Source organism: Lepidochelys olivacea (genome assembly GCF_965140295.1).
Source record: "Lepidochelys olivacea isolate rLepOli2 genome assembly, chromosome: 1".
Taxonomy (NCBI): domain Eukaryota; kingdom Metazoa; phylum Chordata; order Testudines; family Cheloniidae; genus Lepidochelys; species Lepidochelys olivacea.
Window position 1 is genome coordinate 332,826,444 of NC_140411.1, and position 23,750 is coordinate 332,850,193.

The window sequence follows — 23,750 nt, forward strand, 5'->3', positions numbered from 1 at the left end:
AACCAGAGATGCCCAAATCCTGCCTCCCTAGTGAGGGCTCTCTAGCTGGGAACACGATGCCCTTTTATTGCAATCATGTATTAACCAAAACCTGAGACCTGGCTCCCATGAGTGCCAGTCTATGGTGCTGTCATGCTGGGTGGTGTTTTATGGTTTCCAGGGAGTGTTTGCAGCAGAAATAGATATGCCTGTTTAAAATAGCAATTTTACACCTGCAAAAACAACCATTTGTTTGTGGAAAACAGTGACAAATTCAATGTGAAATCATGGTTTTTGCAAAAGCAAAGGAAACACAACTTCTCAATAGTCCCATCAGCACAACATAATTTTTCACTCAGCTCTCCTAATTACGCATTTGCAATAGGTACAGAAGGAAATACTTGAATTTAAATCTGTACTCTTTAAAGTGCTTTGCTATTGTTGGCCTGTGAAGTACCAGCAATGAGAGTGCAATGCCTAGTCAAGTGTCTGACAGACTCCAGACGTCTGAGACAGCAGTTTATTTAATCAATTGTTCCTAGGCATGTAGCTACAGAGACAAGCTAAGTGAAGCCAACTCTACTCTCCAAGACGTGTCTTTATTTTTAACTTCAGAATTTTAACATCTTGCATCATCTTGAAGCCTCGTGTTATTTAAAGTGAAATCACTTTTCTGACAACGAAGAAATCAGATTCAATATTTGTGTAGTGCATGGTATAACTGCTACATACGTTTTAAAAGATATCATATTGATTATTCTACAGATGGGATCACTTTCAATTTTAAAATTAATTTCCTGATTAAATTAAATTAGAATTAATGTCACCAGGATGGAACGACTGACAGTTCCTAATGATTTGAGAGGAGAAGAGTAGATTTCTATGGTAGAGAGATCCATTCATTCCAGAGATTCAGGCTCCTAAGCCCCAATGGCAGACCGTTTTCTAGAAGTGGAAGTACAGCGATTCAGTCTGCACAGTCTACTTGGGGGCCTGGAGCCAGCCAATGCTCCCCCAAATTACTGGGGACCATTTCATGGAAGGATGGGGCAAGGCCTGCCAGGAGATGCACTGATCTGTAGCCCCTCCAAGCAGTTTGTGTTTGAGGGTTGAGAATATCGAACCCAGTCCCCTCCCTTTGAAATCAGTGGCCAAACCCACATGGACTTCTACAGAAGCAGAAGCAGACATTTACAGCTGCCTTCCCGTGGCAGAACTCAACGCTAGCACTGCCTGCTCTTCCCCTGCAGCACAGCTGTTTCTCCATGTGCATGAAAACATACCGCTGCTTTCTGTGCCTGTAAGAGTCAGTCTGACCCAAACTCTACCACAGTGCCAGGACTCAGATGAGAACTTTCCTTTTTCCTTTCCCGACTCCATGTATTGCTTACGACATTTGTACAGAAACAAACATTTCATTTTCAAATCATGAAGTCTGGAAAATGCATTTATGAAACTCCTGGGCTTTTACATGTTTAACCAATACAATCAAATTGAAAGCAGGCAAACTAACTCAGGTAACGTACTAAGAGGCTGCTCTTTACAAGAAGCACTTTGGCTAGCTATTATTCCATGACAGTGCAGTATGCGGGAAGGAGAAAATGGTTTATGATTTAAAATGTAGGAGGACAAGTAGTACTTAGCACAAATTATGCTGCCTGGAAGGGAAAACAAAAAACAGGTGTGTGGAGGGGAATCTTTTTTAAATGGTAGATGGGTGGTAAACTTTACAGGACAATTAGACTTGTCACAAGAAGACTTTAGAAAGTTACTGTGATACTTAACCCTTTAATTCTTGAATTCTCTGTTACCATATGTAAACTAAGTTGCTTCTGTGGTTCTTAGGAATTAAATCAGGATACCTCAATTGGAGCCATCATGGAAATAAGCAGATTTACACCAGCTGAGGATCTCACCCTGATATGTTAATCGATGACCAACCTTGCAGCATCTATTCAGGCACAACTTTTCTTGTCAATGAGGTTTCAGTGGGAGCTCTACCCGAATAGAGATTGCAGGTTCAGGATTGTAGGTCCCCATCCTGCAAACACTTACCCTGGTGAGTATGTGGCCCACAGGAGTAGTCCTATTGAACTTAACAATACTACTCCCATGGACAAATGCCTTGCAGGATGGGGAATAAGTGAGGGACCTTACTGAGTTTTCTTCTACTGCTATTTATTTCCAAAGATTTCTCCCAGTTTTGGATGACAAATTAGGAATGAATGAACCAGTTCAGATAAAATGAGAACTAGCCAAACCTTACCCCAAAGTCTGAAGTGAGCTTTTCCTGAGGCTAATACTATCAAACCATTTTCTACTTTCATGCATGTCATGCTCTCTGGTAGCAGCTGGGACTGGAAACAGAAGTGTCAGAAAACCAGGAGAATGGCTGTTCTTGTGCTATTTGTAGCCTGACTGGACAAAGTAACCTCATGAGATCTCCAAGCCCAGTTTCGAAACTCATCCTTGTTGGATAAGTGTATTTGTCCAGCACTAAAAGTATCCACAACAGAGAGCATGGGAACAATGAATGAAAACACTTACCTCAGACCTGCGCCCTCTGTTGAGGTATGTGCATACTGGGCTGAATGCTCCACTCCCACAGACGTACAAATGGGTGCGATTGAAGGTCTGTATCACGCGTACATAATTTCCACAGCCATGCTGTAGGGAAAGAAAAAGACTTAATAAATATGCATGCAGACAAAATGTATTGAATGTTGGGAAACACAAAGGAATAGGAACAGCTGATAATTTTAATGCTGTCCTTGTCAACTTCTTTATTACAATACTTTCTGTTGCAATTAGTCTCATTATTTTGGATAAACTCCCTTGCTCCCTTTTTCATTCCTTGGATAGAGCCAAATCCATGACCCCTGTCCAAAAGCTTCAGTCAACAGGCTTTGTGCAAGTGTTGGGGGCTGGAGCAGGGACTCTTGTTCTCATCTGAAAAGCTATGGCTACTTCACTTCTCGTCCATGGGGAGTTTTGGCCAGCAGGGCTACATAGCCATAAACCTACAAGCCATGCCTGTGCCCTTTCTTCCAGCCTGTTCTGTTCTCCGGATTGCCATGGATGGGCCAGCATGGAGTATGCAGAAACCAAGGACTCTGGAGAGGCTGAGGGAACTGGGGATGTTTAGTCTACGGAAGAGAAGAATGAGGGGGGATTTGATAGCTGCTTTCAACTACTTGAAAGGGAGTTCCAAAGAGGATGGCTCTAGACTGTTCTCAGTGGTAGCAGATGACAGAACAAGAAGTAATGGTCTCAAGTTGCAGTGGGGGAGATTTAGGATGGATATTAGGAAAAACTTTTTCACTAGGAGGGTGGTGAAACACTGGAATGCGTTACCTAGGGAGGTGGTGGAATCTCCTTCCTTAAAAGTTTTTAAGGTCAGGCTTGACAAAGCCCTGGCTGGATGATTTAATTGGGGATCAGTTCTGCTTTGAGCAGAGGGTTGGACTAGATGACCTCCTGAGGTCCCTTCCAACCCTGATATTCTATGATTCTATGATTCTCCATGTTCAGCTTCTCTATAGCCCGCTCTTTTTGCTCAGAGAACTACAGCATATCAGGGCCATCCACAAAGGGGTCCTGATCCTCTCCCCACAGGCCAGGACTAATTCTCATTTACTTCAACAGGAGTTACCCATGCCCTGCAAAGGGAGAATCAAGCCCCTGAGGGAAACCAGGCTTTTGCTCTTAATCTGCAGTGCCCTCAAGGAAGTCTCTGTAAAGAGGTCATGCCTTTTCCCAGTTATTGCTGTTAAAAACCACCATTTCAGAGGTGGAAGCTGTTGGAAAAAAACAGCGCCTATTACGTGTCTAGACAACTTCCCTCCAAAATAATAAGAACCTGAGAAGCTCATAGCATGAGCAAATCCCCAATGGATGTGAAATGTTGCCCAATATTGAAAACCTGCTTTAACGATTTCAAAGCAGCATACATAGAGCAAATATACACGTAAGGTGAGCGGTGCTCTGCATTCTGCTTTGAGCAGGGGGTTGGACTAGATGACCTCCTGAGGTCCCTTCCAACCCTGATATTCCATGATTCTCTCCCATTCTCCTGCTAGCATCCCTTTCCTTTCAATCCCCCCCCTTTTTTTTTACACTGATCAGCTGCTGCTGCCCTTTAGATTAGCTCATGTACCCAGATGTTTCTTTTCCATATTTTTAGTTATCAATAGCCCAGTTCTGCCCTCGTATTCAACCGGGTAACATTCCTTGAAGTCACTGAGAACTGTGTGTGCATAAAGGGTTCATGGTTGGAACCTAGGCTATCAATCACTCCCGTGCTAATCATGGGAGCTAATCCTTCCTCAACAGGCTGCCCATTTTGTTTATATTTGAAGACATTCACATTTTCAGTTCAATATATAATGGAACTCTGCTATGACACCTGTTTATAAAGGCACCCAAAAAGTGGTTCTATAACTGTCAGGAGTTCTGTGCTGGTGGGACAAAAAAGCTTCCCCATTAGAAATGCAGTGCAGCAAATAGCAAGGAGGTTTAACTGTTATTGCATTAAATGAGTTATTATGGGAGCCTTATCAAAATAGACAATTTTCCTAAAGCTGAGAGCTGTCCCTACATCCTTCCGCTTCCCCACATCTAATAAGTCACTGCTGCGCCTCAAGAGCTGCTTGGCTGTGCGGTCGTGCTGTCAAAATCAGTCCTGCACAGGAAATATCTCAGTGTTGTCTACTTGTGCTGTGGGTGAAGAGGAGGAGAGGAGCTAGTCAAAGACGCACTACTGGCTCATACGCACCACATAACTTCATGCCAGGAAGGCAGAATGCTGCTTCAATGTTTGTTCCTGTCAATGGGGGCTTTACAGGAGCAGCTCTACATAAAGGATTCTGTGTTGGGTAATCTTATAAAAAAGCTCCTTGGAGAGTAAGACAGGGAGACTATGGTTTGATGAATAGTACCTGAGTGTAACACAGGGTTGTTCTCTACTGTTACCAAGGATAAAGCCCCTCCAGTAATCATTGTGTCTTCTTTCCACCATATCTGCAGCCAGGGTATGGAGATAGCTAGAGGAATCTGACATTCCTTTAAGGACAGCATTGTGAGCTCATGTTTTAACATTTACTGTGCCCTCATCTCTCCTGTGTGGTGATTAACAGGCCGGTTACACAATCTGGCTCAATACTGATTTTCTGAGATTTTAATTTTGCCTCACAGAATGAGGTCAGGGAGCCGGTTCTGAAATTGTTCTTTCGATCCCTTGCTGATGTTTATTATTCCCCAGTGTAGTGCCAATGATCTGTCCCTATGATTTTATAAATGATTAATCTGGGTGATTCTCTTACAATCCCCATCCCATTAAAACAGGGCATTGTAACTTAAATCCTTTAAAAAAAAATAACATTGGAACCTGAAGATCTTTGATTCAGCAAAACTTATCTTTTTAGTATCTTATTTGCCTTTTCTAGCTATTATGTTACCTTATTCTTCTTTAACGGCTGACTTGTCTGAGGTCACATGATAGCACAGAGACAGCTTTGGTTGGGAATGCAAATAATCAGTTTGTCATGAGCTCATGTGTTACTAGGTATTTTCACTGCAAATAATGTCAATAATCGTGAAATCGGGGTGAATTATTTGGAATCTGAAATTGCTTTGACAAGAATTGCACTTGATTGATTTTGTCATCTTTAGCTGATAAGGTATAATTTCTCTTCCACCTTCGGAAATTTTGATAAATAGCCATGGCCTCTAGAAAAAAGATTGGGAATTCTGCTTAAGCTAAGCCTCATTTTGGCTTTCCATATCTCTTCAGTAGTAGAGGCAGATTTCTTATACTTGAGAAATATTTCCAGAATTGCTGGATGTCTCTGATATAATAATTCCAACGCAGATATTCACATCCTCCCATAATGGTTATTACAATGTGCTACCTATTGGAATTTTGATTTTCCGCTAACATTACTTGTATTCAACAGGAACAGAATATAATGGCTAAGATTCTGATGGGGACTAGAGAATGTATTTGTGCTATCCTATTTACGCTGATACCTATTGAATTGTGGACGTACTATATAAACCTTCACCAAGAGGGACACTAATTTTTGAATATTAGTGATTGCTCACTTTTCTGGACATTGCCTGAAGTAAAGTATGCTTGCATTTGCATATGTAACTTTTTGCATTGTCAATCAATTAGTTATTATGCACTGGCTTTTTGGGAGCTACTAGATTTTGAGCTCACTATCAATGGTGTAAATGAAGAGTATTTCCAACAAATTCAGTGGAATAATACCAATGTAAAACAGATACAAGTGAGATGAAAATCCAGCCCTGACTATTTAAAAAATCAAGAATGCTCAACTGCACTCCAAAAACAAGTCAATGGCAAAGAGTCCAATTGACTTCAATGAATTTTTGATCAGACCCACCCCTGTTTTCAGTGGAAGCAGAAGCTGGCTTTTTAACTTCATAGTCATATGTTCGGACAGACTTTTATTTCTTATTAACTCTTTAGGATGGACCAAGTGTTAGGGTCACATATTTAAAGTGTCTTCACCTAAGACTTTAGTTTTGTACCTGCAATTTTGGATCTGCAATGAATGACAGACACAAAAAAGCAGATGGAATTAAATGTGAGTGCAAATGGTAGGATTCCCATATTTTAAATACTTGATTGGGCTTGTAGTGGAATGTGGAGACAATCAATTGCAGGTGCAAAAACAGAGGCTGTATTTAGCAATGTGGCCTTTATTGCTAATCATCCTGTAAAGCATCCCGAGATGCTTCATTATGGAAAAATGCTATAAAAGTCTCACTCTTCAGTAATCAAGTTTAAAAGAAACTCCTTGGAAAATAGAGATTTGTGGGGTTTGTTTCTTTTATTTTTTTGTTTTTTTCAAATGGAGCACACATTTTGTATATTGCTCTCAAGGCAAAAGCACCTTCCATGCTGTGATGTATCCTTGCTGCAAAAAGGGTCACTATATATTTGGAGACTTGAATAAGACTGATGATCTCACTATATTAAAAAAAATCCCCAAACTTAAACCAACCCATAACTCTTAAAATGCAATTATATACTGCTCTATTTTGTATTCTCTATGTTTAATGCAGTTTAACAAGCTACTGGATCCAGGCTGTTGCAAGCTGTAACAGCAACAATGTAAAGAACTACTAACATGTAGCAGATGACACATATGCCTTAAGAAAAACCATATATTTTAATTCTATTATAATCTAGAAAGGAAAAACAGATATGTTACTGTCTCAACCCTACTTTATTTATTTAAAGAATCATTTTGTTGCTGTGGAGCACTAGAATATATTATTTTCTAGAGTTTTACTGAAAAGGCTACATTGCATTATGCTCAGGTAGGTCCAATATATTTTGTTTTCCTTTCCTTTAATCAAAAGTACATTGAACTATGATAGACTCAGGAAAACATAATTTTAATGTCAGTCTGATTTTGGTTAGTGAGCTCACTATTTTAGTATGACAGTGTCTGGAATGAGCATTTAATGTCACCATTACATTTAATTTGGCATTAGGAAATGTGCAACTAATAAAATATTTTCAAGCTGTATATGTACCTGAAATACGGTAACACTGGACCTGTTTCGAAGTCCATTGAAATCAATAGGACTTTCCCATAGACCTCAAAGAGTTTTGGATCAGGCCCATTGTTTCCAAAGGAATATTCTTTCTTTTATATTGCATAATTCCAGGATCACTTTACTGAACATCAGTGGTGTGGTCCTGGATATAAACCAGCATGAAAGCATGATCCAAAGCCCATTAAAATTAATGGAAAGTCTCCTCTTGACTTTGCTGAGCTCTGGATCAGAACATCAATGAAAATAGAATTCAACCAACAAGGACAAGTGCAGAGTCCTGCACTTAGGACGGAAGAATCCCATGCACCGCTACAGACTAGGGACCGAATGGCTCGGTAGCAGTTCGGCAGAAAAGGACCTAGGGGTTACAGTGGATGACAAGCTGGATATGAGTCAACAGTGTGCCCTTGTTGCCAAGAAGGCCAACGGCATTTTGGGATGTATAAGTAAGGGCATTGCTAGCAGACCGAGGGACGTGATCGTTCCCCTCTATTCGACATTGGTGAGGCCTCATCTGGAGTACTGTGTCCAGTTTTGGGCCCCACACTACAAGAAGGATGTGGAAAAATTGGAAAGAGTCCAGCGAAGGGCAACAAAAATGATTAGGGGTCTGGAACACATGACTTATGAGGAGAGGCTGAGGGAACTGGGATTGTTTAGTCTGCAGAAGAGAAGAATGAGGGGGGATTTGATAGCTGTTTTCAACTACCTGAAAGGGGGTTCCAAAGAGGATGGATCTAGACTGTTCTCAGTGGTAGCTGATGACAGAACAAGGAGTAATGGTCTCAAGTTGCAGTGGGGGAGGTTTAGGTTGGATATTAGGAAAAATCTTTTTCACTAGGAGGGTGGTGAAACACTGGAATGCGTTACCTAGGGAGGTAGTGGAATCTCCTTCCTTAAAAGTTTTTAAGGTCAGGCTTGACAAAGCCCTGGCTGGGATGATTTAGTTGGGGATTGGTCCTGCTTTGAGCAGGGGGTTGGGCTAGATGACCTCCTGAGGTCCCTTCCAACCCTGATGTTCTATGATTCTGTGAACCAAGTGCCTTCTGAAGATTGGTGCTGGGGAAAAAACAATTTATTTGTGTCACATTAGTAACTCCAGTGCTTAAATTCTTTTATGGAAAAATTGTTGTGTCTGAGGCGATGATGTAAGTGAAGACTGGGATCATTTCAACAAGGGGTGTGGCATTTCCCCATTTTGCAACAAAATGGCAAATGAAATTTAATGGGGATCAATGTAAAGTAATGCACATTGGAAAAAATAACCCCAACTATACGTACAATATGATGGGGACTAATTTAGCTACAACTAATCAGGAGAAAGATCTTGGAGTCATCGTGGATAGTTCTCTGAAGACGTCCATGCAGTGTGCAGCGGCAGTCGAAAAAGCAAATGGGATGTTAGGAATCATTAAAAAAGGGATAGAGAATAAGATGAAGAATATCTTATTGCCGTTATATAAATCCATGGTACGCTCACATCTTGAATACTGTGTACAGATGTGGTCCCCTCATCTCAAAAAAGATATACTGGCATTAGAAAAGGTTCAGAAAAGGGCAACTAAAATGATTAGGGGTTTGGAACGGGTCCCATACGAGGAGAGATTAAAGAGGCTAGGACTTTTCATCTTGGAAAGAGGAGACTAAGGGGGGATATGATAGAGGTATATAAAATCATGAGTGATGGAGAGAAAGTGAATAAGGAAAAGTTATTTACTTGTTCCCATTATATAAGAACTAGGGGCCACCAAATGAAATTAATGGGTAGCAGGTTTAAAACAAATAAAAGGAAGTTCTTCTCCACACAGCGCACAGTCAACCTGTGGAACTCCTTGCTTGAGGAGGTTGTGAAGGCTAGGACTATAACATGGTTTAAAAGAGAACTCGATAAATTCATGGAGGTTAAGTCCATTAATGGCTATTAGCCAGGATGGGTAAGAAATGGTGTTCCTAGGCTCTGTTTGTCAGAGGATGGAGATGGATGGCAGGAGAGAGATCACTTGATCATTAGCTGTTAGGTTCATTCCCTCTGGGGCACCTGGTATTGGCCACTGTCAGTAGACAGGATACTGGGCTGGATGGACCATTGGTCTGACCCAGTACGCCCATTCTTATGTTCTTATGTTAAAATTGGGGAGAACAGCAAATGTCGCTGTCTATTTGTTTGAGCACACCAATTTTCTTTGTGTGTGTGAAACAAGCAAATGTATACAGGCCTTAGTACCTGATCCTTCAATGAGAGGAATGCAGGCAGATACCTACGCCCACACACAGCTCCACACTGAAGTCAGGATCTGCACAGACCCACCTACAAAATTGTGGCTTCAGTGTATAACTGTTTATCACAGCATATCTTTGGTTTTCATTTCCCATGTATAGTTATAGTGTGTGTAAAATTTACCTCTTTTAAGGAAGCACTGCTATTTTTCAGATATCTGCCTAAAACACTGTGTTAGAGAACTAATACAAGTGGGGTTTTTTATGACCAATTCTGTGTGCTATTGGAATGTGAAGAATAACCACGGCCCATTTGCAAAGATTCTTTCCATAGAAAAGACTATATATTGTCTGGGAGCTAGTCCAGGCACTGACATTATCATTAGCTCAGCAGTCTACAATATATTCTCCGGGAGATACTTGGAACAAGCATTATTAATGCTATCCATCACTAACAAAAAACAAAACAAAAATCATAAATCCAGTAGTGAAAGTGAGCAATGTACATATTTTTTCCAGACAAAATCTGAAGACGTATACTGTGTAAATATTCTCATTTTCCAGAATTTCACTTTACCGTTTGACCTGCAGAGTATTAAAAAACAAAAGCCCACACCCCTTACATCTTGCTTTCAGCTGCACTCAAGGTGCTCTGACTCAATGGCCAAATATTTAATTGTGTGTGTGTGTGTGTGTGTATAAAACTTACTGTAGGATCTTTGCCAGCCATTTTGCACTCTTCAACTTTGATTGCTGATGCTGGCCAGAAAATCTATTTGGAAAGAAATAATAATTTAAGGAACTACATAATTTTAGTTGAATATATACAACATTCATCACCCCATCTAGTTTATGCTAACAGGTTTCCTTCAAGTATTTCTGAGTTCACAAAGTCAATATTTTTACAGATTTCATACCTTTTTTGCTAGGGAAAAATATTTCTGCCACATATTTTTCTGACAGAAATCCAGTTTAAACAGTAAAGAGAGTTTTACTTTTCCCTACAAGTCTGGATTAGGCATGCATCAGTTTAAAACATAGGCCCTGAAAAAACTGTTGCTTTTATTCTTTTATAAAAGTTTATTTTTACATAAAAACAATGGTAAATGAGCGCTTTGTATTTTAGGATGCAATATTGAAAATAATGGGCCAGATCCTCAGCTGTAATAAATTAGTGTAGCTTCCTTGAAATCAATGGAGACAAGCTGATTTATACTAGCTGAGTATCTAGCCTAAAGTTTGCTGCTCCAGTTAAGGATTAGTTAACCAACCTGGACAAACTGCAAACCCCTCTGAACTTTTTCTATTCTGTACAACTGAACAAAAGAATTTTAGGATTAAAACTTTTCTGAGGTTCTGAAATCTTTGGATACCGGATACATTTTTATTAATATCCCTATGCTACTTCCAGAGATGGTCCATGACTTGAAATCGGAAGTGCTGAAATACAGCAAGAAAGGCTGTTATTACAGTGTTTCTCTTTTGGAAGCAGAAGCAGAAGTGCTGGATATCTCATGAGAAAATGTGTTCTCTTAAAATTTCCAGCTGAATTTAGCAGAATCTGGAGTTATAGATAACTTTCAGATAAGCACCTTAAGATCTGAATGCTTATCCAAACCATACTCAAACTCTGATTTTTTTTTTTTAAAGTTCATCCATCATTAACTCTGATCTTGAAACAGAAAAGGCAGTAATAGAGAAACATTCTATATACTCTTCATAGGTGGGTTAGGCTGATAAGGAAAAGTAAATCAGAATTCTGTCTCAAGATACCACTAGCAATATCATAACAATAAAAAGAGAATTGTGATGACAGACTTGAGTCTAAATGTATTTAGCTGATGGTTCATTTCTGTGCATCTTTCCTATATTAAAAATGTTATTATTTCAATAGATGTTTTAGTGATATTTAAGCAAATGAATCGCAACATAAAAGAGATCACGTTGAACAGAATCTCCCAGGTGACATAAGAGTAGCAAAATTCAGCCACTATAAAGAAAGATTAAGTAGCAATCCTGCAGACACTGGATAAATTCCAGTTTGGAGCAGCCTAATATTGGGTGGTCATGTGACCTGTCAGAACTGTATGGGGATATTTTTTTGCTTTTGTTTGGTTGTTTTTATTTTTGTTTTGCTCTATATGGGTATATTTAAGTAAACCCTGACTCTGGTTTACATTTTACTATTACAGTGCATTGCAACATTAGTTTGTAAAGCATACTGCTTGCATGCACGCATATCATATATCTATCTATCTATCTATCTACACATCCACCCAAACACTTCACAGAATAAATAACAGCAGTTTGAGAGAAGACTGACATACACAGAAAAAGAAAGAAAACAGGTTTTCAGATGAGTTTTGCAGTGGGGTTTAATCAGTGTGGCAGTACAATAAGGCTGTTCCAGATAGTACAAGCCTTTAGTACCAACGGAGATTATAAATTATGTGGAGGTACAGTAAAAAGATGGATGCTGGACTAAAGGATCAGATGAGATTCATAGATTCCAAAGCCAGACGGACCACTGTGATCATCTAGCCTGACCTCCTGTACAACACAGGCCACAGAACTTCCCTAAAATAATTCCTAGAGCAGATCTTTTTTTAAAAAAAATCCAATCTTGATTTTAAATTTGCCCGTGATGCCAACTCTCACTTTTAAAAATTCACACCTAATTTCCAGTCTGAATTTATCTAGCTTCAACTTCCAGCCATTGGATTGTGTTATACCTTTCCCTGTCAGACTGAAGACCCCATTATTACATATAAAAAGAAAAGGAGTACTTGTGGCACCTTTGAGACTAACCAATTTATTTGAGCATGAGCTTTCGTGAGCTACAGCTCACTTCATCAGATGCATTCACGATGAAGTGAGCTGTAGCTCAGGAAAGCTTATGCTCAAATAAATTGGTTAGTCTCTAAGGTGCCACAAGTACTCCTTTTCTTTTTGCGAATACAGACTAACATGGCCGCTACTCTGAAACCTATTATTAAATATGTGTTCTTTATCAGAGAGAAAAGATCTGTTAAGTATATTTTACAGAAATCTGAATTTGAACAGGTTCTGAAGTAAAACAGAAGCCTTTGGAGGTTTCCAAACACTGGAATGATGTCACAGCATTTTCCATACAGCTGAGGGAGAAGGCATGAACATTTTGCACATGCTAGAATATAGAGAGCAGATACATGAGGTGGCCTGAGGAAAGAGTGTTACAATAACTGAAAGGAGAGGATGGTATGGAGGGGGACCGCAATGGAGACAGGATTAGCGTTATGTCTCTGAAACTAGGAATGTATTACTCCCCTATGATACAAAAATGGGAGGGATTATAAAACAGAAGCAAAAAAGTTCAGAGGAGAGACTTCAGCTATGGGACTTTCTTTATCGTAGGAAAATAAAACAAACCTAGTCTAAGATTAAAGACAGCTTCATCCTATTCATTTCCCTCGCATAGCCTGAAAAAGGAGACAGTTACAAAAATATATCCTCAAGCTGCTTACAAGGTTCTTTTAAAGCTGCAGCTTTGAATACTCTCAAATCTTTGAGGGGAGTGGAAATTTTACATCAGTCACCTAATACAAGGTGCTCCTTATGAGACTGAGCCACCATGCAAATGACTCAAAAACAAGTAAACAGGTTGAATGAAATGTTTTGAGCCATTTTAAAGTTTTGTTCATCTCATGTTACACATCAAACAAGTACTAACTGTTCAATGAGGTGTGGATTTAGACTTCTGCCTACTGCTGGTCTAATGAAACACACATTTTTTTCCCTTAAAAAAAGGCATGCAGTAAAATGATATTGGGTTCTGGAAGAACTTTTGAACTTACACTCAGAGGGTCCTGGCTTATATTATTAATATTCAAAGACAAAATGTGATCTTTGCTGCCCACATAGATCCGGTCCTGATCTTCATCCATTAATAATATCCTGTAATCGAGTGGGTGGTGGGATATATGGTAATATTCAGAGGTCTTGGTTTCCTGCAGCTCTGTAACAGTGAGTACCACAAGTTAGCAAAGGCATTCAGTTGCTTTTCTTGGTTTTATAATTGCATCTTATTTGAAATAAAAGACCCTTTAAATATAAGTGTAGCTAATAACAGCAGAAAAAATTATATCAAGCTGTTGGCAATAAAGCTAGTGTTCAGTTAAAACCAATTTTCCTTTCCAAGTTTAAGTGAATAGTATTTACAGGGTAAGTAAGAGTCAGTCATTGATTTATCCATTCAGCTAATGAACTCCACTATTTTAATGGACGTTATTATTTACAGCTTTAGCTTTTAAGGCAGATTATTTATAAAATTAAAGAATGGACTCAATACATTATAAAGTTTATGACTGAAGACAATCAATAAAAGCTACATAAACACATTTCAGTTACTTTTCCTAACAGAGGATTTCACTGAGAATGGCTGCCTATATATTTTCAAGGGGAAGTTGCTTTTTTTTTTTTTGACAAAATTAATTATTCTCCTAATTCCCCATAATGAATTTTAATTACTTTTGACAGGCTATGGTTAGTTTCAAAGAAAATCTAATTATGAAATCAAACTCAAATAGGCAATTTTCTTTCTTTTTTTTTAATGGGACGGGAGCTATTGTGTCACCCTTTTACGTTGAACTCATCTGTTTATTCAGATAAACTCCACTCGGGTCCCTCCTGAAGTAAATGGCAAAACTCTCATTGCCTTCAGTGGTGCACATTCATGCCCATTACAGGAACAACACAAGCATTTGCAATGCTTACAACTCTACACCACCTTGCCAATGCTCTTCTGTTCTGGAGAGACAACTGCTGTAAGAAGATAGAGACAAGGTAGGTGAGGTCATATCTTTTGTTGCACCAAGTTCTGTTAGTGAAAGTTACATGCTGTGTAGCTTGAATGTTTGCCGCTTTCAGCAACAGAACTTGGCCCAGGAAAAGATATTACCTCACCTATCTTGTCTCTCTCATAGTTAGGGACTAACACAATTACAACACTGCCAACAACATAAGAAGATAAGCCTTCCTCTCCTTACTCAGCCAATCTTTGGCCTCCACTTCAATTATTTTATTTTTCATTGTAAAGTAGGGGATATATGTTTAACAGTTGAGAAGGGAAATTGAAGCTTTAAAAAGTAAAAGAACCTATTCTGAATACCTAAAATGATGTACTTATACCATAAGCACATTATTTTCAGAGGTGCTGGGTACCCACAGTTCCAAGTGAAGTCAATGATGGCTGCAGGTGGACAGGATCTCTGAAAATGAAGCCCTATTTGCCCAATCCTGCAAACCTTATTCATACAATTCAAGACAAAGTCCGTTGCCCTCACTCAGAGCCAGATCTTTATTTGGATTAAAGTGGTGTAACTCCATTAACATAATTGGATCTATGCCTATTTACTCCAGATAGAGACCTGGTTCTCAGTTTTTGCTCAGCACTCTTGCAATCTCTAACAAGAGCTTTGCCTGAATAATGATTGAGTAAGGGCTCCTGGATCTGTCCTTTAGACCTTACTGCTGCAACCAGTCAGCGTGAATCAATGGGGCTATAATACAGCTGGTCAGAAAGCCAAAAATATTTTGGTTTTCAGATTTTTTGGGGGTTGTCAAAAAGTTGAAATTTTCTGCAGAAAGTAGACACTACATAGAAAATTTTTGTTGAGTTCAAAATTACGATTTTCCATTGAAAACAGTTTTGATGGTAAATTTTCCACAAGCTCTAGATTGTTCATGTGAGCAAATGTTTCGGAGTTTGGCCCTCCATACATGTATTGCAGATATAAGTATAGAGAATCAAGCTAACTAGAAAAGATTTGCATTATCACATTAACTCTGATAGACAATAGCTCATGCCCATTTAATTCTCATTGTGTTTAGCCAGTAACCTTGGAGACAATGGGGCAGATCCTCTTCTGGTGTAAGTTAGCAACTTCAATGCAGCTGTGACAACTTACAGAAGTCAAGTGTCTCTCCAGTGTATATATTGTAATATTAAAAATAGTACTATTCATAAGTAAGATTTGAACTCCTTGCTTCATAGCTTAAATAAAGGTGGCTCTCATAACCATATATTAAAATTGTTCATGTCGCGTAGGTGAAATCCACAAATTTACTTTTAATTCCCTTGGAAAATCCATTCTCTTTTTCCATTTTTCATCCAAAATTCCTCTGTGTAAACTTTAATGGTTGGCTTTTCCAAGACGCATAAGGGAAATAGGTGCCCAAATCCCAAAATTAAACTCCCATAGGCTCCTTTGAAATTCTCAGGCTCACCTTTCAAACAGATTATGGAAGTTTCATTCTCATTAAGCCTTTTGATTACTTTAATCATCATATTGAGTTTGCTTTGCTGCAGTAAGGTAAAACTAAATCTTCTCACCAATCATACTATCAGAGCTGAGCTATAGCTCAATCACACAGAGGTACCCAATAAAATATCACACTCCTCTGCTATGCTAAATTACTGTGCTCTATGATATCACTCCCAAAGGCAAGTATATACTATAGCATCAGTGAGTCAGTATGTCTGAATTTACAAATTTCCCATTAATGATACATTTTAGAGTAGTCAGAGATGTCACGAATGGTATCATGATGAGTCAGGGTGGTAATGACTGCTTTCAAGGAAGGGTCCCAGGAACCAATGAACATGTCCTTTCCATGGTTCTCATGCTTATATTAGGAGATATCTATATTTTCCTGTGATCAAGCTCTGTTTCAGCACTGTCCTTATTACAAGGCATAAGGTTACAGGCAAAAGCAGTGGAAGTGGAGAGCGATAGAGCTACTCTGTTTCAAACAGGTCACTGGTTGGAAGGATATCACAGGACACTACCCTATCCTATGTAAGCAAAGTCTGAATGAGTTCTCCCCTGACATCTAGTGGTGAGCAGTGGAAAAGGACTTCAGGAGCTGATCTCGTTTGCATGGACACACCCACCCTGCCTAGGTGCTCAGCATGATGGGACTGCTTGCCCAAATGATCACGTGTGCCTGGTGTTGGATCCCCAGTCTCCTTGTTATTGGGGCAGGAGTAATAAGGCGTTGTTATCCTTGTTGTGTGAACCAGCGGCAGCAGAACTGTACCTGGCATACTCTCTGATAGAAGGACTAGCCGGGTGGTTGGTGAAGAGGTGTGGCCAGCAGAGTGGCTGGCGGAGAGGGCCAGACCGGAGCCTGGCAGAGAGGTGCAGCAACTGCCCAGCGGGGTGATGAGCGAGTGCCTGAGCAGTGGAGCATGTGAGGTGCCTCGTTACCCCCACTTCCACCCAGGGTAGGAGGTGAACTCTGCGGATGAACCTCTGGACTCTGGGGCTGCACTGGCCAAGGACAGCAACTGTGAGTGGAGTGCAGAGAAAGAATATGCACATTAAAGGGCTTTTGGGTTGCTTGACTTAAGAACCTGAGGGGAAAAGGACACTGCCCAACCTACTTGTCGGTGGGTCTTTTGCTCATGGTTTGTGTTTATGAATCCTAGTTGTGGTGTTTTCCCAAATTAATGCTTAGTTACTTCCCTCGTTTTATTAAAAGTTTTTGCTACACTCAGACTCTATGCTTGCGAGAGGGAAAGTATTGCCTCTTCGAGGCACCCAGGGGGTGGTGTGTAATTGTCCCAGGTCACTGGGTGGGGGCTTAAGCCGGTTTTCTGTTGTATTGTTGAAAAGAAACCCCTAGATACTGAACCCGGCCCTTGTTGCTGCTAGCGTCACCTGGCAGAAGGGTTACATTTACAAAGAAGTCAGAGGCATTCACAAGTGGGAAAGGAAAGACCCTCCTTGTGGTAAAACACCATCACAAGAGATACATACAAGCTTGTTACTTGTACTTCCTTTGGGCTGAGGCCTAAGAATGAATCACAGGCCTCCTGTGGGTTTTTGTCAGGTGGGGAGGAATTCATGGTTCCACACACTGTCTTTTGACATAACAAAATTTGACTTAATGAAGTGTGCTACTACCTGGAAACTATTATTTTGAAACCTCAGTGACGGAAAGACACTATAACAGTGGTGGGCAAACTGCGGCCCACGGGCTGCATGCGGCCCACCAGGGTACTCTGTGGGCCATGAAACATTTTGCTTATGTTGACCATCAGCAGGGACAGCTCCCCGGAGCTCCCAGTGGCTGCGGTTTGCCGTTCCCAGCCACTGGGAGCTGCAGGAAGCGGTGGGCTGCAGGAACGTGCTGGCCACCGCTTCCTGCAGCTCCCATTGGCCAGGAACGGTGAACCGCGGCCACTGGGAGCTGCGGGGGGCCTTCCCTGTAGATGGTCAATGTCAGCAAAATGTCTTGCAGCCTGCAATCAGATTACCCTGATGGGTCACAGATTGCCCACCCACTGCACTATAATGTCTTCCATGCTCCCTTCCCATCCTCCCACTATTTCATAAGGAAAACCTCTTAGAAGAACAGAATCTTTTATCTGAAATTATCAGGTTTATACATTTATTGACCTTCAAACTAAACCCAGTTGCTTGCCTTGGGAATTTGGGAATTCAACCAACATCCCCAAAGCAGTAAACTCTGCATGTAGAATGAGACCCCAGCAAGTTAAGCCTCTTAGCACTTTGTGAGTATTTAATATTTTTGTATGGCAATCAAAATAAAGGTTATAATTTATTCCATGTGTAAATAACTTCTGGCTGTAACCACACAAGAGTAACCTTTGTTCCCTCTGTTAAATAGGTCAGTGAGTTTGGTCTTGGCTTTCATGTTTAAATCAATACCAATCTGATTCACACACTTAGAAATCTGATCTTAAAAACAGATTATTTAGCCCTCTTTCCTTTAACAAACAACAAAACGTTCAGTGAACTCTCTCCCCAGAACCATATACTATTCTGGGCTTTTGGGAAACTCCAAAAGTTGACAGTTATCGTGCATTAAGAATGTATGAGTTCTAGGCTATCCTGCAGATACCCTTGTATCTGCCTCACTAAATGACTCTCTCCAGAAAGTTTTTCTGTTAAAAGCAGAGGAAATGAAGGACAGAAGATGAAAATGAGTGGTATGTGCATACATTCTGAGTTTCAGGATATGCACTGTATTATTCTTTTTTAACAGTGAATTAAGGGATACCTGGATTACCAGTCCTGGAATGTGCAGTGCTCTATTTATTCACAGATAGATACAGCATGGGCAGGCCCTCTTGAGACAGGGCTGGTTCCAGTATATATGGGTACTCTCTGAAGCTATCCATTTGGAAGCCCTTGCAGTAAAGCACAAAGGACAATTAGTGACTTCCTTTCCTCTCCAGTCTCAGCAAGCATGTGCATGAGGAAGCCTCGAGCACATGCCCAGCGTTGAAAAAACATCTGTTTGTGAAAGAAATTAGGGGAAGAATGGATATAGGAGGGGGAGACCTGCGACATGCCTCATCCTCAGGCCACAATAAAGTGGAAAAATCCTGACTCCCCAAAAGGCTCATTCTATCATCCCTACACATTACTCATTCTGCCCAACCCACCGTCCACTCTGTTTCATCAGCAAAGAGCGAAGCTGAATGCAGGTTAAGTTGAACCAGAGGAACAAGCAGAACTCTCTGTCCATGTGGCTTAGTTGCTTCCAGCCTAACCCTATCTGTGCCCTGTATCCCGAGTGCCCTGTCAATGACAGCCGCTCCATGGAACATGGGCTCTTCTTATCTGACTCCAATTACACTGATCATGATACTTCTCCCCTGTTTTACCAACATTTTAATATATACCTTAAAAACAAAGAATTGATACCCGGACCCCCACAACTGTGTTCCTTTGGCCAGAGATTGCCAGCACATAGCTGAATTGGAGCCTCATCTTTACCACAGACTAAGTTGGTTATGTAGTCTTTGAGATAGTTTGGTCTCCCCAACAGGCAACCTTGCCGGGAGTGACCCAGCTCTGACTACCTATTACCTGTGTCCTTGTCTAGCCAACTACCTCTATGGAGTCTCTTCCCTCCCTGTGGGGTTGGTGTGTGGCTAATTGTCTTTCCTCTCCATTCTGTGATGACCTCTGTATTTCTTTAGGCTCTCTCTGGGTGTTGTGTCTACTGGCTCATCTTTTCTGCTCCTTGGGATCACTTGTCTCTCTTGCATAATCACCTCATATGCTCTGGGTACCACTGCATCCCTCATGACTCCTTTAGTCCACTCCTTGTCATGTCTCTCTAATGACTGGATCCTCACAGGAGTGCTCATCTTCTGGGATGGCAAGTCCTTGTCTGACCTATCATACGCTAGTGCCTGCTTTCTCTGATTGTTGGCCATTTCCTCTTGGCATTCCCATCCTTCTGGCTGCAACAAGTCTCCTCTCATTGGTAGCAGGGTTTTGGTCCTTTGTCCCCTTAGTGCCTGTGTTCGACTGTTTTGTCACCCCTGTTGTGGGATATTTTATGTGACAAAAATGGTAACCAGGGATATGAACCAGAGGAAACAATCTCGTGTAACAGTCTTTTTGCTGTTTTCACAGCTGATTCCACTTTCTCATTAATCTGAGAATATGCTGAAGAGGAGGTGTGGTGGTCAAACTCTCATTTTCATGCAAATTCCTTCAATTCTTCTGAGGCAAATTGGTGTCTGTTATTGCTGAATACCAAGTCCAGAATACCATATCTTTCAAAGTGGGCCTTCGGTTTACCAATCACTGACTTGCTTCTTGTATTAGGCAAGGTATTTTTATTAATAGCGCACTGTAATCAACTACTTGAAGGTAAATAAATCCACTCCCACCTTTTGCCATGGATAGGTCAGCAGCTCACAGAATTGTAGGCTGGAAGGAACCTCGAGAGGTCTTCTGGTCCAGTCCCCTGCACTCAAGGCAGGACTAAGTAATATCTAGACCATCCCTGACAGGTGCTTGTCTAACCTGCTTTTAAAAATCTCCAGTGACGGAGATTCCACAACTTCCCTAGGCAATTTATTCCAGTATATTCCTCACAGGCTTAACTACCCTGACAGTTAGGAATTTTTTCCTAATATCTAGTCTAAACTGCCCTTGCTGCAATTTAAACCCATTGCTTCTTGTCCTATCCTCAGAGGATAAAGAGAACATTTTTTCTCTCTCCTCTTTATAACAGCTTTTTTATGTACTTGAAAATTATTATGTGTCTTCCCCCCACAGAGTCTTCTCTTCTCCAGACTAAAAAACTCAATTTTTTCCATCTTCCCTCACAGGCCATGCTTTCTAGACCTTTCATAATTTTTTTTGCTCTTCTCTGGACTTTCTCCAGTGTGTCCATATCTTTCCTGAAATGTGGCACCCAGAACTGGACAAAATACTCCAGTTGAGGCCTAATCAGCGTGGAGTAGAGGGGAAGAATTACTTCTCGTGTCTTGCTTACAACACGCCTGCTAATACATCCCAGAATGATGTTTGCATTTTTTTTTGCATCAGTGTTACACTGTGGACTCATATTTAGCTTGTGATCCACTCATTACCTCATGTGGCAACAGAGTCTCTCTCTGCTGATGGTTATCACAAAACCAGTAGGTGTCACACTTCTCTGAAGGAGTGGAGTTATATATTCATTCCCAGCCAGTAAAACCACTCTCAAGCCCATCTAAGACAGCAGTCAGTGCCCAGATGTGAGGTGTGTATTTTTTGCCTTATATTATTACATAATGAGGTCGGGACAACAGCTCTCTTTTCTCAAAATGTGATTCCATCTTGTACATTCAGCTCATCTTTAATTTGAAAATATGGTTCTGCTCCTACCAGCAGTTGGCCTTTGTCTTCTGGATACCATGTTAGGATAGCTCTTTTGACTGCCTGTAGTTGAGTATCTTTCTCCGAAGCCTCTGATTTCTATTAGTTTTGTTACTGAAAGTGGAAGATAGTGCTGCATGTTAATGGGATCAATGTTCTGATCCCCTTCCCCCAGCTTGCCAATACTGGGTATATTTGCCCTGCTCAGGGTGTCAGCTAACATCAGTAAGCATCCTGGAAAATCTCTGATCTCTACCTGGTACCACTGGAGGCGTGTCAACATGAGGTGCAATTTCTTTGGAGCACTAAGAAGGGGCTTTGCCAGGATTGTCCCTAGGGATTGAGGTCTGATTGCACTATTACTGAGTGGCCATAGGTATTTTGATGGAATCACTCTACTCCAAATACCAGAAAAAGAAGCTCTTTTTATTTTCTATTTGGGCACATCTCTGTCAGGTTCTGGGAGGACTCATCTGTGATAAGCAACCTGCTGCTCCTGTAGAAGAACCACACCCAATCCTTTCTCCTTTGAAGCACACTGGAATGGCAGTGGCACATCTGGCTCGCAATAATTCACGACAGGGGCATCCGCTATCATTTGTCTGAGCATGTGAAATGCCTGCCTTTGGGGACCTGCTCAGCTTTATTCAGCAACCCTCCTTGTGAGCTGACACATGGGTTCTGCAACTGCAGCCAGCTGTGGACAGGACTTTCAATGATAACTGATTATTCCTACGAAGCGCTGTACCTCTTTCACATCCACTGGAGCTGGCATGTCTTTGACTGCCTTGAGCATACTGGGATCTGATTTCAGTCTCTCTCTGCTGTGAGTAGATGTCCAATGTACATCACCTCCTGCTGAATTGAATTTTTTCTGGGTTCTGTTTTATGTTCTTGTTCCTGCATCGCTGTAGAAAACCATGTAGTTTTCTGTCATGGTCTCATTCAGCTTCTGTATCATTACTCCTTTCACAAACAATGAGGATATAATCAATTATTTTCGCTCCAGGCAGCCCTTCCAGCTCTTGGATGAAGATGCTGGACTTTTTATCATGTGCCAAAATCAATTCCTCACATCACACACTGTAAAGATTCTGGTTTGGAAAGTTTGTCAAGATGCAATAACATATGGGAAGTGGGTAGTGGAATTTTTTCAATGCCTGGTTTAGTGGTTTTGGGCTGATACAGATGTGTAATTTGCCTGATGGCTTCTTGACCACCACTATGCTGCTTTCCCAGACTGCAGAGGCCTTACAGGTGCTCTGATACCCATGCTCTGCAGACTTTCAAACTCCTTGTGTACCGGATTATGTACTGCCTCTGGAATTTTCTCTCATGTTAAGCACACAGGGTCCACTGTGGGTCTACTTCCAGTCACTGCTTTGAGGCACTAGTCATCTTTGAAAATATCTCCATATATTCTAAAATAATCTCCATTGCCCATGGGACCTCCCGTTTTGCTTCTTGCACTGCAGCTTAAAATTCTGATATTACATCATGATCAGATACATGATTACTATGGCTGTGTTCTCCATGAGGGGTCTGTGGTGCATCCATCCATCACACACGTCAGTTAGTACCATCTGTTATTTTTCAGATTAATTACTATGAATTCAGATTTTTCCAATGGGCTGCATTGTGCTCTCATTGTACATTATTAGAGTGAACCTAGTCTTTGTAATGGGTGTGCGTGAGTCCAATTCACTCTGAGGAATTACATTGCAGAAGCTCCCACTATCCACCTGAAATTGTTAACAGGGTGTTTCCCTGTTAACATTGTTGCATGCACAGAAGTTAGTATTGTCCCTGGTTAGTTTCCTGTCCTGACAGCCTAAAGCTGAGATGGTCTTGGAGTCAAGGAGAGAGTGATGATATCATCACCACTGTCTGATGTGCCATTCCGCTCTTGTACAAGTCTGTCTGAATCTTTCTGGCACCTTCCTCTGCTCTTGCACACACTGCAAAAATGGCTCAACTTCCCACATTCCTTGCAATGCTGTCCAAATGCAGGTCCATCTCCTTAACCCACTCATCTGTTCTCCCACAATAAATGCATCTCGCTACAGGTCTGGAACCCTGCCTACGTGAACTGCTTTGCTATTGTCTCACTGTGTGTACTTAGGGGGAGTTGTGCCCCCTAGGGCTTTCATCCTTTCTTTTGAGGCATCTGATGGATGTCCCAAGTCTACGTATCTATCTAATGTGAGATCCCATTCCCAGAGCAGCCACTCCTGCATGTGGTGATGCCGAGTTCCACAGACTATCCTGTCCCGAATCTGGGAGTCTGTC

The 23,750-nt window shown here is 41.0% G+C and overlaps 1 protein-coding gene across 2 annotated transcripts in view; it reads right to left on the bottom strand.

Moving 5' to 3' along the window:
• Positions 1 to 23,750, bottom strand: part of SEMA3C (semaphorin 3C) — a 162,592-nt gene that overhangs the window by 53,353 nt on the left and 85,489 nt on the right. For both annotated transcript variants that reach the window (XM_084629060.1, XM_084629059.1), the window contains 3 exons: positions 13,623 to 13,783; positions 10,499 to 10,561; positions 2,527 to 2,646 (listed from right to left, as the gene is read on the bottom strand). In XM_084629060.1, coding sequence (XP_084485186.1) covers positions 2,527 to 2,646; positions 10,499 to 10,561; positions 13,623 to 13,783 — 344 coding nt within the window. The remainder of the gene's footprint in view (positions 1 to 2,526; positions 2,647 to 10,498; positions 10,562 to 13,622; positions 13,784 to 23,750) is intronic.